Below are 17,352 nucleotides of genomic sequence, written 5' to 3' on the forward strand. Positions count from 1 at the left end.
GTTTTGGAGGGGGACCCTGCACTCTTCCAGTGCAAGCTGGTGGCATGCCCAGCACCCCACATGTCCTGGTTTCACAATAACCGGCCGGTGCACCAGGACTGCCGCAAGGTGATCCGCACGGAGAGCCAGGAGCACATGCACCATGCCAGCCTGGAGGTGCGGGACGTGCGGGAACATGACGCCGGCAGCTACAGGGTGTTTGCCATTAACAGTGAGGGCTCGGCTGAGTCCACTGCCTCGCTGCTGGTGGCACGCAGCAGGGAGCAGCAGCGTTTGGGTTTCGCAGGGAAAACAGAGTGGATGCGGGACAGCTGGGAGCACCTGCTGCAGCAGCGGCGGGAGGAGCGGCTGAGGGTGGTGCTCCGCTGCACGGGCTCGCCCTTCGACAAGGGGCATGAAGCTGAGCAGTTGCTTGGGGACCTCTCCCCAGCCCGGGGCATGGTACGAACCATCTGTTTCCAGAGGCTGCCGCTGGTGAGGCCTCATCGTCCAGGGCAAGTGCATGGTAGGGAGCACAGTGGCACAGTGGTGAATGCTGAGGAGCTCCTGGATGAGGAGGTCCGTTGGAAGCTGCAGCGGCTGCGGGAGGCAAAGAGGGCAGCACTGAAAAAGAAGCAGGAATCCCTCCAGTCCATGCCCCAGCAGGGCTTTCCCAGGAAGCCCAGCCCACCTCAGGTGGCTGCCACAATGGGTGGCTCAAAGCCCCTCACAGTGCAGGTAGTGAAAGGGTACCGCAGGCCCAGGGCTGCAGGGGAGAGACAGCAGACGCCAGGTGGGCTCCTAGATCCTTGCCCACCCCTCTTTGTCCAGGAGGTTAAGCCCCAGAAGGCTGTTGAGGGGCAAAAGTGCACATTCTCCTGCCTCTTCCATGGCCGCCCACAGCCCACGGTCACTTGGTACAACAACGGCAAGCCCGTGGGGCGCATCCAGGGCACTGCCGTTCACACCACAGGATGCTGCTCTACACTGACCTTCCCGTCCCTGCTCCCAGAACATGGTGGTACCGTCACCTGTGTGATCTTCAACCCACTGGGAACAGTCAGCACCTCAGCTGCACTTCATGTGAGGCCATGGATGCCAGCCTATGGGGCCATGAAGAAGGAGGAGGAGGAAGGAGAAGGGAAGAAAGAGGAAGAGGAGGAAAAGAAAGAGGAAGAAAAGGTGGCAGAGGAACAGGAAGAGAGGGTGGATGAGGAAGAGGAGGAGAAGCTGGAAGGGGAGGAGAAGGTGGAGGAGGAAAAAGAGGAGAGGGTGGAGGAGGAGGAGAAGGTGAAGGAAGAGGAAGAAGAAGAAGTCAGCCTGGCCTTTGCAGCAGAGCAGGGACTGCCAAGTACAGTTACGCACTCAGAGTTGCTGTCGCTGCCTGTGGAAATCAAGATCACTGCCCCCAGTCCAACACCAGAGCAAGACACAGAGATGAGGGAGACCCTCACACGTCCCTCTCCAGACCAGGCTGCTCCTGCCATAAAGCACAAGTTCAAGTTTTCATTTGATGTGGGAAATGAGCCACCAAAAATTGTGGCAGAAGGCCCAGCACACATTCATTGCCATGAAGGGGAGGCAGTGGTGTTGGAGTGTGCTGTTTCTGGGAAGCCCCCACCAACGGTGGTATGGTCTGTGGATGGCCAAAGCCTTTCTGCCAGTGAGAGGCTGAGGTTTGAGGAAGGCAAGAGTGGCACATACCGCTTGCACATCCAAGGGGTCTCTGTCACGGATGCTGGGCTGTATTGTTGTGTGGCTAAGAATGTGGCTGGAACAGCGCAGACTGCCTCTGAGCTGACAGTGGAGCCTAGTCCACCCAGGTTGTACAGCAAGGATAAAGGCATTGAGGAACCGCCTGCTACGGACTATGTTCTGGATCTCCAAGGCCCTAGCATGCTTGGGAAGGATGAAATGGAACAGATCACGTTCTCTACAGAAGAGGAAGCCCACCTACCCTGGTCCCTGAGGCTGTCTTCATCTCCTGGTGAGCAGTTAAAAGAGGAGTGTGAGAACATTCACTTTGGGGAAAGCAAGATGGAGGAAAAAATGGAGCTGGATATCATGGAAGTTTATTCAAGGCAAGAAACAGGTTATACAGAGGAAAGCATGAAGGATACAGATAATATTTCCGAGATGAGGCAGAAGAGGAGAAAAGCTGTCTCTGAAGAGCACAGCTTTGAAATTGACACCACTGAGCTGCAACCCAGTATGGCCAGGGAAGAGCATGAACAGGGGGCCAAGTACTCAGGTCGATTTTCAGAGGAACTGGAGGCTGAAGGAGACAAGGTGGTGCCACATACAGGTACTGTCTCCTGGGACATCCTTAAGTCACCATTTATGGAAGTGAAAGAGCAAACACATGCCTCTGAGCAGCTTGCTCTTGCAAGGGAGTGTGAGGATTCACAATTTTTCATTCCTGTATCACCTGAGGTGCAAGAGAGGAGTGACGTTTACATGGAGGAGAGCGATGCCACTGCCTGTGAGGCACTATCTCCTGATGTGCCTCTTGTAGAAGAGCCAAGTGTGCCCCACCTGCAGGACAACATTGCAAGTACACCCACAAAGGAGCAATTTGGCTTTTCTGACTTCCGTACAGAAGAGCAACAGGAGGAACAGACCAAGGAGCAAGAGAGATCAGTTGATATTAAACAGGGCATTGAGGTTGATTATCGTCTTTGTAAAGAAGAAATGATTGATGTTGAGGATGCCTCTCACTTGGAAATGCACCATGACAGACAAATGCTGCAAGAAATGGAGTCTGATGCAGGCAACTCTTTGGATCTAATCCTCACTCCTCCTGACACAGAAAACTCAGGTCAGGATTTTACTGAGGAAGTTGTGGTTCACCTAGAAGAAGGGCATTTCAAAGAGCAGATGTTGCCATCTGAGACTGATGAGACCAGTATCCCATGTGATCTGAAGAACTTTGTGGAGCCTTTTCCAGCTGCAGATACTGTGGACACAGAACAGGCACAAACCAACACAGGTCTGGAGAGTGTGGAGGTAGGAGTAACCGGGCTCATCTCCCCTGTGCACCAACATAACGTGCTTGTGGAAGAGATGTCTCTGAGTGAGGAACTGCGTCAGAGCTACAGGATGCAGCAGGAGAAGGTCAATGCCCAGGAAGAGGCACTGCCAAGAGAAATCAGAAGGGCTGATTTGCAAATCTCTTCTGGAGACCTTGGCAGCATCATGATATCTGCTGAAGAGAGATCTTCTGCTAAAGAAATTTGTGAGTCAGAGGTCAGTGTCTGTGGAGATGATTCACTTGAGGGACAAATTAATACATTTCTGGTGGAGAACACAGCAGATTTCCAAAGAGGAGTGCAGGAAACACATGTGTGGGAGAGTGGGGAACGACTGGAGACCACAGACTCCCAGAGTGACAGCTTCATCATCGACTTGAAAAAAGCTGCATGTGAAAAGAAACCCCAAGCTGGGCATCAGGCTGAGGATGAAGAAGATTCTGGGATAGAAAAGGTCTTTGAGACAGGAATGAGCAGCTCCGTATGTGAGACAGAAAGAACAGATTCCCCTGAGGAGATGCTCAGGGACAGCAAACAGGAACCAAACACTACCAAGGGCTTCTCTTTTGGGCAACTCTTACTTGGTTTAATAAGGGATGATCCTGTGGCACAGAAGGAGCAAAGGAAGGAGTCTTGGGGAAATAAGAGGACTCCCACTGAGGAAGCCTCTGAGAATAGCCTGGATGAAGAAGGACTGTGGGAAGATACTTCTTCTGGTCTGGAGCCCAGTGGTGTTCAAGACTCAGAGCTGAAGCCTGACTTGTCTCTGGCCAAGTATTTAAGGTCAACAGGGATGCAAGAAACTCCAGATCTCAAAGGGACAGTTCAGAAGGAGCAGCGAGAAACCATCACTTTACTGGAAGTGGAGGAGGTTACCTTCAGTATGGTTTATGACTATTACAACAACTGGCAGGAGTTTGCCCGGCCCCTCTCTCCAGAGTCAGAAATGTCTATAGAGCTGGAGAGCAGGAGTGGAGAGGAGTCACCTGATTCAGACCGCTTCTACACACCTCCCTCCTCGGTGGAGATCTTTGAAACTGCTTCATCAGCATCCTACCACACACCACTCAGCACACCCGAGCGCTACTCCACACCGTCTGAGGGCTCAGAGTACAGCACACCACCCGAGCACTTCTCCACACCTTCTGAGGGTTCAGGGTACAAGACACCACCTGAGCGTTTCTCCACACCTTCTGAGGGTTCAGGATACAGTACACCACCCGAACGCTTCTCCACACCTTCTGAGGGCTCAGGGTACAAGACGCCACCTGAGCGCTTCTCCACACCTTCTGAGGGTTCAGGATACAGCACACCACCCGAACGCTTCTCCACACCTTCTGAGGGCTCAGGGTACAAGACGCCACCCGAGCGCTTCTCCACGCCTTCTGAGGGCTCAGAGTACAACACACCACCCGAGCGCTACTCCACACCATCTGAGGGCTCAGTGTATGGCACGCCACCTGAGCACTACTCCACACCCTCTGAGGGTTCAAAGTGCAACACACCCTCGGAGTACTACTTCACACCCTTCGAGCGACCCTGCTCTGCATCAGGGGACAGCACACCACCAGAGCGATACTGGACACCGACTGGGGAGTACATGGATGCCCTGACCATGCTCCCTCTCTATGAGAGAAGGCAGCAGGCTCCAGACCAGCCACAGGCTGAGGTGTTTAGGACACCCTGTGAAGCCCTGGAGCCATCAGGCAGGGAGATGCCACCTGCATTCCTCAAGGCCTTGAGTGGGAGGAGGCTGTATGAGGGCAGCACACTGAGCTTTGTGGTTGAGGTGGTGGGTGTGCCCAAGCCAGGGGTGAAGTGGTATCATAATAAATCTCTGTTGGAGCTGAATGAGAGAGTGCGGATAGAAGAGGATGGGGGCAAATGCATGCTGGAGATCACTAACATCCAGAAAGCTGATGGAGGGCAGTACCTGTGCCATGCGGTGAACATTGTTGGGGAAGCTAAAAGTGTCGCACAGGTGGAAGTTTTGTCTGAAGATGGGCGATCACTAGCACTGCCACCCCCTGTCACCCACCAACATGTTATACACTTCGACTTGGAGCAAAACATGTCTTCAAGGTCACCTTCACCACAAGAAATCCTCTTGGAAGTGGAGCTGGATGAAAATGAGGTGAAGGAGTTTGAGAAGCAGGTCAAAATCATAACTAGTCCTGAGTTTAGCCCAGATAAGAAGAGCATGGTGGTTTCTCTGGATGTCCTTCCACTTGCCTTGTTGGAGCAAGCAGCAAGCTTGGCTGCACAGGAGAATGAGGATGTAAAAATTGATTTCCAAGTAACTGAAATGCCCCCCCGCTTTGCTGTGCCCTTTGCAGATGTCAAGGTGACAGAAGGCTCGGAGGCAATGTTTGAGTGTGTCGTAACAGGTACTCCTGTCCCAGTAGTGCAGTGGTTCAGAGGTGATGTCTGTGTGACACCTGCCACGGGGAAGTATGTTGTGAGTCAGAAGGAGGGACTTCACAGTCTGAAGGTCCAAAGTGTAGGTCCTTCTGATGGTGGTGTTTATCACTGTCGGGCAATCAATAGGCTGGGAGAAGCAACGTGCAAAGGCTCCCTCATAGTTGTGGTTGAGCAGGGAGCATGTGCTAAGGTGAGTAGTGAGGCAGTCATGGGCAGTGAACCACACAGGCCCCAGAAGTGTGATTTGCTTCTGACTAAGACTGTGAGCCCAGGTGACCAGTCAGAAATAGAGCTGGAGTTTGAGCCGTGTGTAGATGACTCAGAGAAAGTGATCCGTCTGTTTGCAGTGACTCAACAAGAGCAAGATGTGGAAGGAGAGAAGTGTGTCAATGTTAGTTCTGATGTGTTTGCGGAGCCATCCCAAGAGGAACGGGTTGAGTTCAGGGCTGAGAACTCAGAGAGCTGCAGCTTTGAGTTCCAGCTCACAGAAGCCCCTCCTAAATTTCTGAGGCTCATTTCTGACTATAGTACATTTGTAGGTGCCTCAGTGTGCTTTCAGTGTCTTGTGACTGGTTCCCCCCACCCCAATGTCCGCTGGTACAAGGATGGGGTGTTGCTGGAAGGGGACAGGTACTGTGTGCAGGAGGAACAGGGGGGCTCGCATAACCTTACTATTGAAAACTTGATGCAAAGTGACAGTGGGCAGTACAAATGTGTAGCTACTAACAGAGCAGGAACTGCTGAGACTTGTGCTGTCTTGACGCTATACTAAATTTCCATAATTTATTTTGGAGTCTCTTTTGAAACACAAAATGTTTTTATGCTGTTATTCACTGCAGGTAAAAATGCAGCACTCATTTTAGGGGCATTGTTTTTTATCTCTTTAGGGATGAAAACTACTCTATGTGGGCATGGTTTTATCTCACTTAAACTTGCCTTTGTTGGGGAATTTAAGTGAGATTTAATCTGTGCATAGGTTTTGTGCATACTTTCTGCACTGAGGTATATTTCAGGCTCCTTCCAAACTCCTTACTCATTCTTGTAAAGATATTTTAATTGACACTAATTTATGTAAGACTAATATTTTCATATAGTGTACATATTCCTGTGTGTCTGTAACAGTGCAATTGTTACTGGTTTATGTAGGCTAGAAATCACCTGAAAATGTAGAAACCATGTTTTCCTTGTAACCTAACGTTATGGAGTACTAACTTAAGCTTGCTGTTTAGTTTGGAGATAGTTCTGTGAAAGAACTCCTTTAATTGGTATTTCCTCTTCTCACAATGTTGTGTCAGAATATGTGAGTCTCATTGATTCAAATCCTGTGTTTACAGTTTCTATCACTGCAAAATTCTTACATCCATGGGCCTCATTCTAATGATTATTGGAATTAAATGACTTTTTCTTTAAGTCAATGGAATTACACTATTGCAAAGAAAAGCAACAGAAATGGAAGAAAATGGAAGTTTTGCATTAGTAGAGACTGGACAGGATTTTTTTCTCTATTACCAAGTAATAAACATGAAAACATTTTGTACTGTATCTTTAGAAGTTAAAGGGAAAGGAGAAGGGAGCATAATAAATCAATTATGTAACTGTAAATTCATTAAAATAATTTTGGTTGTCCCCATTTTCCAGTGTCATTCATAAAAAATATGTAGTAGAAAAAAACAAGTGAATGATTTTTATGCAGGATTCTTGTGTCACATTAGAAGGTAAATCTCTATGTTTTCTTTTTTTAAAATCAGTAGCTGTTAGGTGTGCTATGTGTCAAGATGACCAGAAATAAGTAGAATTGTTATCTGTGGCATTTTCTCAGCGGAAGAGATTTTTACATTAATGTTCTCAATGTGAGTATATATTTTTTTATTTAAAATAATGCTCATATTTAGGAGGAGCAGTCAGCAGAAGCTGACATAATTAAATGAGAACTAAATCTATCTTACATAAACAATGATAAATTAATTTAGAAAATATTCTAAAAATATGAAAGTTATCAATTAATGTTTATCGGAAGTTAAATAACTCTAAAGTATATGCCAGGTTTCCAGTTCCCTGTATGTCAAGGTGAAACCTTGAGTTCAACAACCCCAAGCAAAATTATTTTTACTTTGATTCATGAGGTTTTTCTAGTTATTTACAAATTACTGTCAGTTGCCTTGCAAACTGCTTCAAGGAGCATGATGTTTTTAAGCATAACAGAACTTTTCCTACAGTATATTGTTATGTTCATGTATGTTCTTATTTCTGAGTTTGATGTGTCCTCACACTGAGGTCAGTATGCCTCAAAACCACAATAATCTTTTGCAACTATCCCATCACTCACTTGGGATAGTAATTTTTGATCAAAATGTTCACTTTGCCCAGTTGTGTTGCCCAATATAACCTTAAAGCCAGAAGTGGCGAGTTCTAATCACCCAGTACATGTGGAAAATGACAGGAGCGGTTAGGCAAATACCAGTGTGTCACTTCAGTTTCTTCCTAGTCATGACCTCGTGATAAATATTTAAGATTTGTATGTTGTTAAAAAGCAGAGATAATTGTGAATTCTTATAGGTAATGGTGGTAGGAAAGAGAAGCATGAGTGTCTGACCCAACATCGTGATGGGAAAGAATTGCTTCATGATGTGTCCTTAATCCATTCCTTGGGTAGGTGTGTAGCACTGACTGACTCATGAGACAGCAGAGGTCCCTACGGAAGTTGGCAACAACTGTCTCATGCTATATGTCAGCTGTGACATGAGGGGTCTCTCAGGTCCAAAGCCAAAGACGTCAGAGGCCCTTTGGTTAGGTCCTAAGCAATTACGATGTGTGTTTCATTTGCACATAAATTAACCGAAATTTTTAGTAGAAACAGGCCCATAACTTGTTTTTGAAGCCGTGAGCCAAACAGGTCCAAGTTCATGTTGATGTCTGAAATATATGGCCAAGCATCTTCATCTCTATCTGTGTAGTGTTTGTGGTTTATGTGAGTTTAAAAGTCTTGTTTTAAGTTTCATACATTAGCAAGGAGCACTATCATGTGCTCGTGGAGAGATAAAGTCTCACCTAAGCTACAATGATAAAACCTGGAGTAATCCTAGTTTTGAATAAACGTACTCTGTGGCAACTGGTATAGCAAAGAGCCATGATTGACCATCTCTTTTCAAAATTTTGTGCTTTCATAGGAATTACAAAACTCACAATTTTATTGTCAGGGTTAATGTCTTCATTTCTACAAACCACATATCTTTAAAAAACAGTGAAGCATGTTTGTTTGTCACTGATCTGTATTGAATGTTAACATGTATGGTTAATTTGTGAAATAAATATGTAAATTATTTAAGTCTGTTGCTTCTTGTACTTTATTCATTTCATAAACATAGCTAAAATATGAAAAAGTATCAGCATATGTTTTCTGTCATAAATATCCAGGAACACACGAAAGTGCGTTAGTTTTTGCTGCACTCCTGTATATAAAGCATTGTCTTGTGTTAATGTAGATTCCATTCTGCAATTTTTATATTTTATTGGGCCCAATTCTGTCACTAGTTCTCAACTTCACTAGCACATTGTATTTCTGTGAAACTGCCCTCCTGTTTTTAACAAGGCTGGTAGGTAATACTGAAGGACTGGTGTAATTTTTTTTTTCCTAAGCATCTCTTCTCAGCAGTTAATCACTGTATGCACTGTGCTATGTTGTGTGTATTATGGTGTTTGTGGCAAGATTAATGATTGCTAAAACCCATGAGAAAGAATTGGGTGTGGAATATTCTGTTCTTCTTTATAGTTGTTACTAGAGTGCAGCAAAAAATGTTATCTCACAATAAGTTCTGGAATTTAAGGCACTATAATTGAGAAACTTATCAAGTTTCACCATTAGAGTGCCTGGATACATCTGTCCACTTACATTTATTTTATTCTTATTTAACAGCTCTTGTATATTTGCAACATCAAATACTGTGGGCCTTAACTGAGCAATCTTGACTCGGTGAGGACAACAGGATATGATTTCCAGAAGTTTTCTTTGTGCCATATTTTTCATTGATAGTTTGTTCCATTCCTGGGAAGTCTCAGATTTCATTGATGTTACTAATGTCAAGCGTCTGCAGAGAATGACATGTTTTTGATGTCTTTTGTTTTTAAGCCATTAGAACAAGGTGGTTCAACATGTAAATGTCTAAATTCACAAAGGCAAGAAAAAGAGAAAGCTTAAAGTGCTCTGTCCTCTTTTTTTCTGGTATTGTGGGAGTTTTAATGTGCAACATTGTGATAGAGCTGAGTTTATAGCAGAGATTTAAATCAGTGGTGTTAAATCAAAGGTGCAAACTTGTGATTTTAGTAATAATGGTATTGTAAGCATGAGGTTCTAATGACAAAAACATGACAAAGCTGATGAGGGAGACATAATGTTTTAGTGTGTTAGACAAAAGATAAAGTTGAAAGAGATGAACTAACTGCACCAGATGAAATGTTGTGTGCTGAAAAGTTTGTGTTATTATTCTGGTAATCTGCTTTTTCTTGGTGTTTTGAATTAAAATATAGTCTTGGCACTGCTCTGCTGTACTTATTTGTATGAGTATACATACAAATATGTATGGCACATACCACTTTAGTTATATTTGTGAAATACACCAATGCTGCTTGACTGTTAGTTGCACTTTACACCCTGGGGATATGCCTAACTCATGCTGTGATGTCAGGTTTGAAGAGACACCCATATTGACCCAGATGGGAAACTTGTAAGTAAACTGACAGCACAGCATGTCTTGCTGGTTTTGGCGGGTGTGTATTTGATAGCAAGAGGACCTACTGTTCATTGTAATTGCTGTACAGTATTGAGAAAGCCTCCAGATATACAAAAATGGTTGCACTGTTTATTGCTATCTACAGGTGTTCTCTTAAACATTCTAATAAAACTAAACATTTTTTTTCCGTACAGACATCCATAGCTCTCTTATTGTGTCTTCTGAGGAAGGAAGAAGTGAAGGCTACAGCAGCGGCCTTCAGTTGCCTGATAGAGAGAAAACACTTGAATTTGAGCCTGAGAAACCAGTTTATTCCAGCAAAGCAAAGATGAAAATGGAGGAGCAGGGCAAAGCCCCTGTTTTCCGCAAACAGGTCTCAAATGTGGAAGTCTGTCAGGGAGATGTAGCTAGGCTCTCTGTTACTGTTATTGGCAGCCCCACACCCAAAGTCCAGTGGTTTTTCAACAGTGTGAAGCTAATGCCATCCATGGACTGTAAGTTAGTGTTTGATGGCAATGAGCACAGCCTCATCCTCCCATATGCAGATGAGCAGAATGAGGGTGAGTATACCTGCGTGGCCAGCAATGAACATGGTGAGACTACGTGCAGTGCCCACCTCCACATACGGCAGAGGATACCAGGAGTCCCATGCTTTGTCAGGGAGCCGGAGAATGTGCAGTGCCCACTGGGCTTCACCGCAGTCTTTGAGTACACTGTGGCTGGGGAGCCATGCCCTGATGTGCAGTGGTTCAAGGGGAATGAGCAGCTCTTCTCCGATGTGCGTCATTCTATGGCTCATCACCCTGATGGCTCAGGCTCCCTGACAGTGCAGGAGTGCATGGAAGAGGACACTGGGCTCTACACCTGCAGAGCGGTGAGCATCCTGGGTGAGGCCACATGCTCTGCTGAGCTCTTTGTGCTCCCTGAGGAGCTTGCTGTGTGCAGACAGAGCCCAGCCTTGCAGCACTCTGCGGTGGCAGAGGACCAAAGCCCTGTCTCCTATGAGGAGGCTGGTGAGCTTTCTGCCATGGAAGGAGCGCTCAGCCTTGAGGTCATGAAGGAGCCCCTGGCTGTCCTTCAGCTCCAGACAAGCCAGGCGGAGCATGTGCTGCCCAGGGAAGACATCTTGCCTGGCCTGCCACCGGCCTGCCAGGCTGCACAGAGTGCTGAGGAAATGCTTACCCAGGTGGCCACAACACAAGAGAGCAGCAGGCTTCTGGCAGAGCCACTGCAGACCCTCCCTGATAGCCCCCAGGGTGTGGTGCCTGCAGCAGAGGTGGAGACACAGCTGCCACACTGCCTTGGGACTGTAGCTGCACAGATACTCTTGCCCAAAGAGCAAGTCATTGCCAAGGCAGCAGAGCAAATGGCTGCTCTGAAGACAGAGACTTCCCAAGTCCTTCTACAGGTGTCAAGCACAACAGAGAGCCATACCATGGATGGTGACCACATGCAGGTCCCTGAGGGCTTCCAGGCAATGCAAGGTGAGCTGAAGGCTGAACCCAGATTTCTCTCTGAATTGGCCTTCACTGGGGGCCAAGCTGTTGCCCTGGAGAACTTTTCTTCCCTGGAAGCAGCAGAGGAAGATTTTGCTGCAAGAATCCATGAGGGACAAACTGTGAGATTACCCTTGCTGCTAGAAGAAAACCAGCTTCTGGAGGAGGCTATCAATCTTGCTGGCCCACTTAAGCAGCGTCCAAGGCCAGAGAAACAACCCCATGAAACCGTGTACACTCACCAGCTCCAGCCAAGCCAAGTCCTCAACAAAGAGAGCCAGCTCACCACTCAGGTTCCCCAGAGCTGCCATTTAGACATAAAGTCTCAAATTAGAAACGCACTGAAAGCTGCAGTCGTAAGTGAGCAAAACCTCTTGTTTTCAGAATGGTTAGCTGATAAAGAAAACGTTGAAGTACAGACAATAAACATCACCAAGGAACATAAACACACCCTGTGCACGTATGTTGTGACCACAGAAGGACTTAGTCCCATAGAAATCACAATCTCATTGGAAGAAGGCAGCATTCAGACAGCTGACCAGAAACCAGTCTTGAAGGAGGCTTTCTATTCTCTTATTTGTGAAGAAAAACATCTCTTGACAGATGAAGAATCCAAAGCATTGCCAGGAATATCCAGTGATGAAAGCTCTGAACTGGAGCCCCAGCAGGCTGAGAGGACTATGGAGGCAGAAATACCCCTGGAACAGCCTTTACCTGCACAAACAATCAATGCTGTGACTGGGCATGGTCAAATCAAGGATGTGGGTGCAGGTGCAGCCACTGCTGATGTAGCCTCTGCAGATGTTCCCATTGAGACACCCACAGAAATACTGAAAAGGAAGGAGAAAAGGGAAGAAATCTTTGAGGAAGAGAGCAGAGAGGGTCTGGAAACTAGAGCTGGGAAGCTAGAGGTTGAGCTGGGCAAAGAGAGTTATCCCATCATACGCAGCAAACTGGCTGACACTGTTGTGGAGGAAGGAGAGAGTGTCAGTCTGGTGACTGTCATAACAAATGTTAGAGAGGTGAATTGGTATTTTGAGGATAAACTGGTGTCTTCAGGTGGCAAATTCAAGTGTTTGCAAGATCAGGACACATACACACTAGTAATAAGCCAAGTGTGTGGGGAGATTCACCAAGGAGAGTACACCTGTGAGGCGCTGAATCAAGGTGGAAAAAGAGCAACAGCAGCAAAACTTACAGTTGTTAAAAGAGGTTGGATTATGGGGATAAAAAATGGTCTTTCTAATGCACTACTGTACTAACGGAGTTGCCCTACTATGTGTCTGTATCTCTGGATACAGATGTAGTATTACTACCATCACACCAGTAATCAAAGAGCCCTCTTTCTCTCTGGATTTATGGTCTCCTTTTACCACATTGCAAAGTCTCTCACCTCTCACACTTGTCTTTGGTCAGGAACTTCATTGCTTCCTGTTCTCACCACACAAGCACATTCAGGCCAAGCTGTATCTCAATCCTGACTACTTCTCCCATTGTTGCCTGTGAAGGAGACCTGCTCTTCACATTTTTCTCACTGCTGCACACTCACTCTTTAGAGATATTGCACAGTTTCAGCACAATTTCTCACTCACACCATAATTTCTCACATCTTCAGAATACTGTGGTTTGTATCGCATTCTTATTGTGTATGGCTATTGCACATTGTTTTTCCAGTATCGTCACTGTGTTTCCTGATGTCGTTATGCACCGTAACGCTGTTTGTCCACTGACCCTGGTACTGCTTTCATTTTTTACAGATATTTTTTTCTTTTACAGTCACTTTGTGTGGATTGCAAGTGAATCACCTCTTTTTTTTTTTTTTTTTTTAATTTTTCCTTCACTCAGTCACTTTACTTTTACTTTCCAGAATGTCAGCAGTCAGGTCTTTGAGTTACTCTCTGCTTCTGATTTCAGTTGCACCGATCCTGAGGAGAAGGCTCGAGCCTCTGGAAGTGGCTGTAAATCATGTGGCCAAGTTTACCTGTGAGGTAGAGACTGCTCCCAATGTCAGGTTCCAGTGGTACAGAGCTGGCCGAGAGATATACGATGGGGACAAATACTCCATTCGTTCCTCCAACCACCTCTCGACGCTGGAGATCCCAAGGCCTCAGGTTGTTGATTGTGGAGAGTACAGCTGTAAGGCTTCCAACCAGCATGGCAGTGTAAGCTCTACAGCCCTTTTAACAGTAACTGGTAAGTGTAGACTTCCAAGCACTTCTCCATAAAATACCTTGGTATATTGTAATGCTTTCAGTGCTGTATTTACAAGTGTTTATGGTAGGGCTCTTGATTGGCATCGCTATACATAATCCATACATAATTCTGGCAGACACAGGCATAGAGAAGGAATAATTTTTGAGAATGCTGCTTTAGGTTTCACAAGGGAAGAAGGAGAAAGAGAGAGCTGAGGAACTAGAATATCAAGAGAACAGGATTGCTTTGTGAATACATTCTTGAAGGTTTACTTAACTTCTAGACAACAAGAAAACATACACTTTAAATCTGATTTCTTTGATGTAATAATCACTGTGTGATTATCCTAACACCCTGTGTTTATTCTGCAGCTATATTTGTGAGGCAGGTTATGCAGATATGTGTACCTAAACATCTGTGTGTGGTGGCCAGAGCCTGTGTGATTGGGGAAACAGATCTTTTTAAACAAACAAAAGAGGGTTTAAAGTTGTTCCAATTTGTGAACTTTTTGGTCTACTGAAAGATATACAGTTCTTTTACTTTTTTACTTTTTTTTTTCTTTTTTTCTTTCTTTTTTCTTCCTTTTTTTTTTTCTTTTTCTTTTTTTTTTTTCCCCCTTTAAAAAAACACACCATCTTTTGGGCTTTTAGTGTGTGATTTTTTTACTCTGACTTTTCTCTTTGTGGGAGGAGTCTATATGTGGGTTTTGTGACAAGCCAAATGACAGAGACTAACAAAAGATACAGAAACTGTGAAATGTGTGAAAACTTGACCATCTTGATAGAATGGTGCACAAACCTGTCAGTCTTTGTGGAGGAGGTTCTGGCTTTTGGTTTATTTTCGTTTACTTTATACGTTGCTCCAGAGCTTCAATCTGCTTTCAAGCTCTGGAGCAATATACAGACCCAAGAAGTATAAAACTAAAAGCCAAAGTTCATCATCTTTAACACCTCTTATCTCCTTCACTGCTAGCTTCTTTTGCTTAAGAGTTTCCAGTGACAAACTGGGCCCTCTTGCTCTCTTTCCCTGGCAAATGTGGAGAAAGAGCATAAGCTCTGGTCCTCAGCTCTGGATAACATTGAACCCCTTTGTTTTGCAGAAGCATTTCCGCCAACGTTTCTTACCAGACATGAATCTATCACTACTTTTGTGGGCAAAAGTGCCAAGTTCCTGTGTACTGTTTCGGGCACTCCAGTCATCGACGTCGTCTGGCAGAAAGATGGCACAACTATTTCACCTTCAGACCACCACAAGATCTCCAAAGTGGAAAATAAATATGTGTTAGAAATTTCGCTTCTTACTACCAGTGACAGAGGAGTTTACACTTGCAAAGCTTCCAATAAATTTGGGGCTGACATTTGCCAGGCTGAAGTGGTCATTATAGACAAGCCCCACTTCATTAAAGCTTTGCAGTCAGTCCAGTCAGCAGTCAATAAAAAAATACGTCTTGAATGTCAGGTAGATGAAGACAGGAAAGTAAAAGTAGAATGGACAAAAGATGGAAACAGAATCCCTCCAGGCAAGGATTATAAGATTTATTTTGAAGACAAAATAGCCTCACTTGAGATTCCTCTGGCTAAGCTCAAGGATTCAGGCCATTATGTATGCACTGCCTCAAATGAGGCAGGAAGCAGCTCCTCTTCTGCCAGCGTCACAGTCAGAGGTAAGATAGTCCTACATCCCTTTACCTTTGCTCTTCTTTGGTTCCCCATTCCTTCTGTTGCAGGCAAAAGACTTATTTGGGCTGAAATCATGCTTCGAACTCTTCTCAGACCCGCCATCAGGTTCATTCACCTCTTGCTCATTTCCCCTGCTGCCTTCCAGTGTGGTGTGTGTTGCTTCAGCGTCTCTTTCACCAGCCAAATCCAAGAATTACTCCTGCATGCAGGAGAGAGGTGGACAGAGAGGGCGAGAGAAACCACAAGAACTGCACTTCAGCAAAGAATATGCTATCTTTTCTGAAGTCATGTTTTGTTCTTGCGCTAGAAACCAGTCTTTCAAAGCTTTGTATTTCATCCTTCTTTCCTTTTTCTCTTTTCCTTTCCCTGTTCCCTCCCCTTTTCCTCTCCCCTTCCTTTCTTCCCATTTTTAGAACCACCATCCTTTGTGAAGAAGGTCGATCCGTCTTATTTACTGACCCCAGGTGACTCTGCACGCCTTCAATGCAAAATCAAGGGGTCTCCTGAAATCCAGGTTACTTGGTTCAAGAACAATAAGGAAATCCATGAAAGCAACACGCACAGGATGTCCTTTGTCAATTTTGTGGCAGTGTTAGATATTTTAGAAATGAAAGTTGATGACAGTGGGAGCTACTCCTGTGAAGCTGTAAATGAGGTTGGAAGTGACAGCTGTACCACCGAAGTAGTTGTCAAAGGTCTGTTCTTCTTGCTACTGCTGGTCACATTCTTGAGAAAAATCTTCTCTTCCATTTTTTTTGTTGTTGTTGTTGTTTTGGCATGGTTGACTAATTCTTTCTTGCTGCCTTTATAGAGCCACCTTCTTTCGTCCGAACACTTGAACCAGCAGAGGTAGTGAAGGGAACAAACACCGTTCTTCAGTGTGAGGTTGCTGGCACTGGACCGTTTGAGATTAGCTGGTACAAAGACAAGAAACAGATTCGCAGTAGTAAAAAATACAGGTTGACCTCTCAGAAAGCTGTTATTTCTCTGGAGGTGTCCTCATTTAATAGTGCGGATGTTGGTGAATACGAGTGTGTGATAGCTAACGAAGTTGGGAAGTGCATATGCAGTGCAACATACATCTTGAAAGGTCAGTGGGAGAGAGAAAACTACACTTACTGAAGGGGTTGTCAAGAACCCCTCATTTCTTAAAAATGACTTTTTCTTAATTTTCTTAATTAAGAATGATTTCTTAAAAATGAATCTTTGGATTTGTGGGTGTCTAGGGAGGGTGGGGAGGGAGAGTACCTTCTTCTTCTCTTACAATTCTGGATATATCTTTATTCTTATCTGGCGTCAAACCTGTGAATTTGAAGGGCATTGAGCTTAAAGGGCCATGCGTTACCCCCCAGCTGGGGCACGCAGCTCTTCTCCTTGCCTGCTCTTTAGCTGAATTGCGCCATGTACTGCACATACTGTCTTATAAAACTGTCTTTAAGCAGCAGATTTCGTGGTGTGATGTGGTAGCAGATGAGTATTTCTTCTTATCTCTTTTCTTTGAACTAGAACCACCGTCTTTTGTTAAGAAAATCGAAAATGTGACAGCTCTGGCTGGAGATAGTGTTACGTTACAGGCTATGGTGAAAGGGTCAGAGCCTATTTCTGTGATGTGGATGAAGGGCAAAGATGTTATTCAAGATGATAACAAAGTGAGAGTGACATTTGAACACGGTCTAGCAACGCTGCAAATTACCGGTGTCCAGCTGAGCTCTGGTGGCAAATACACCTGCGTAGCTGAGAATGATGCAGGAAGTCAGTCCTGCTTTGGTGAACTAGCAGTGAAAGGTCAGTGGAGTAGTGCTGTGATCCCAGCATTGTCTCCCACCTG

General features: G+C 45.3%; 1 protein-coding gene across 1 annotated transcript in view; it reads left to right on the top strand.

The window, feature by feature from the left end:
• Positions 1–17,352, top strand: part of TTN (titin) — a gene marked incomplete at both ends in the record, with an annotated part of 239,913 nt that overhangs the window by 39,184 nt on the left and 183,377 nt on the right. Inside the window, 5 exons of the mRNA XM_080346387.1 lie at positions 13,567–13,845; positions 14,945–15,508; positions 15,938–16,219; positions 16,336–16,614; positions 17,031–17,309. Coding sequence (XP_080202513.1) covers positions 13,567–13,845; positions 14,945–15,508; positions 15,938–16,219; positions 16,336–16,614; positions 17,031–17,309 — 1,683 coding nt within the window. The remainder of the gene's footprint in view (positions 1–13,566; positions 13,846–14,944; positions 15,509–15,937; positions 16,220–16,335; positions 16,615–17,030; positions 17,310–17,352) is intronic.

Source organism: Nesoenas mayeri (genome assembly GCF_963082525.1).
Source record: "Nesoenas mayeri genome assembly, chromosome: 6".
NCBI lineage: Eukaryota > Metazoa > Chordata > Aves > Columbiformes > Columbidae > Nesoenas > Nesoenas mayeri.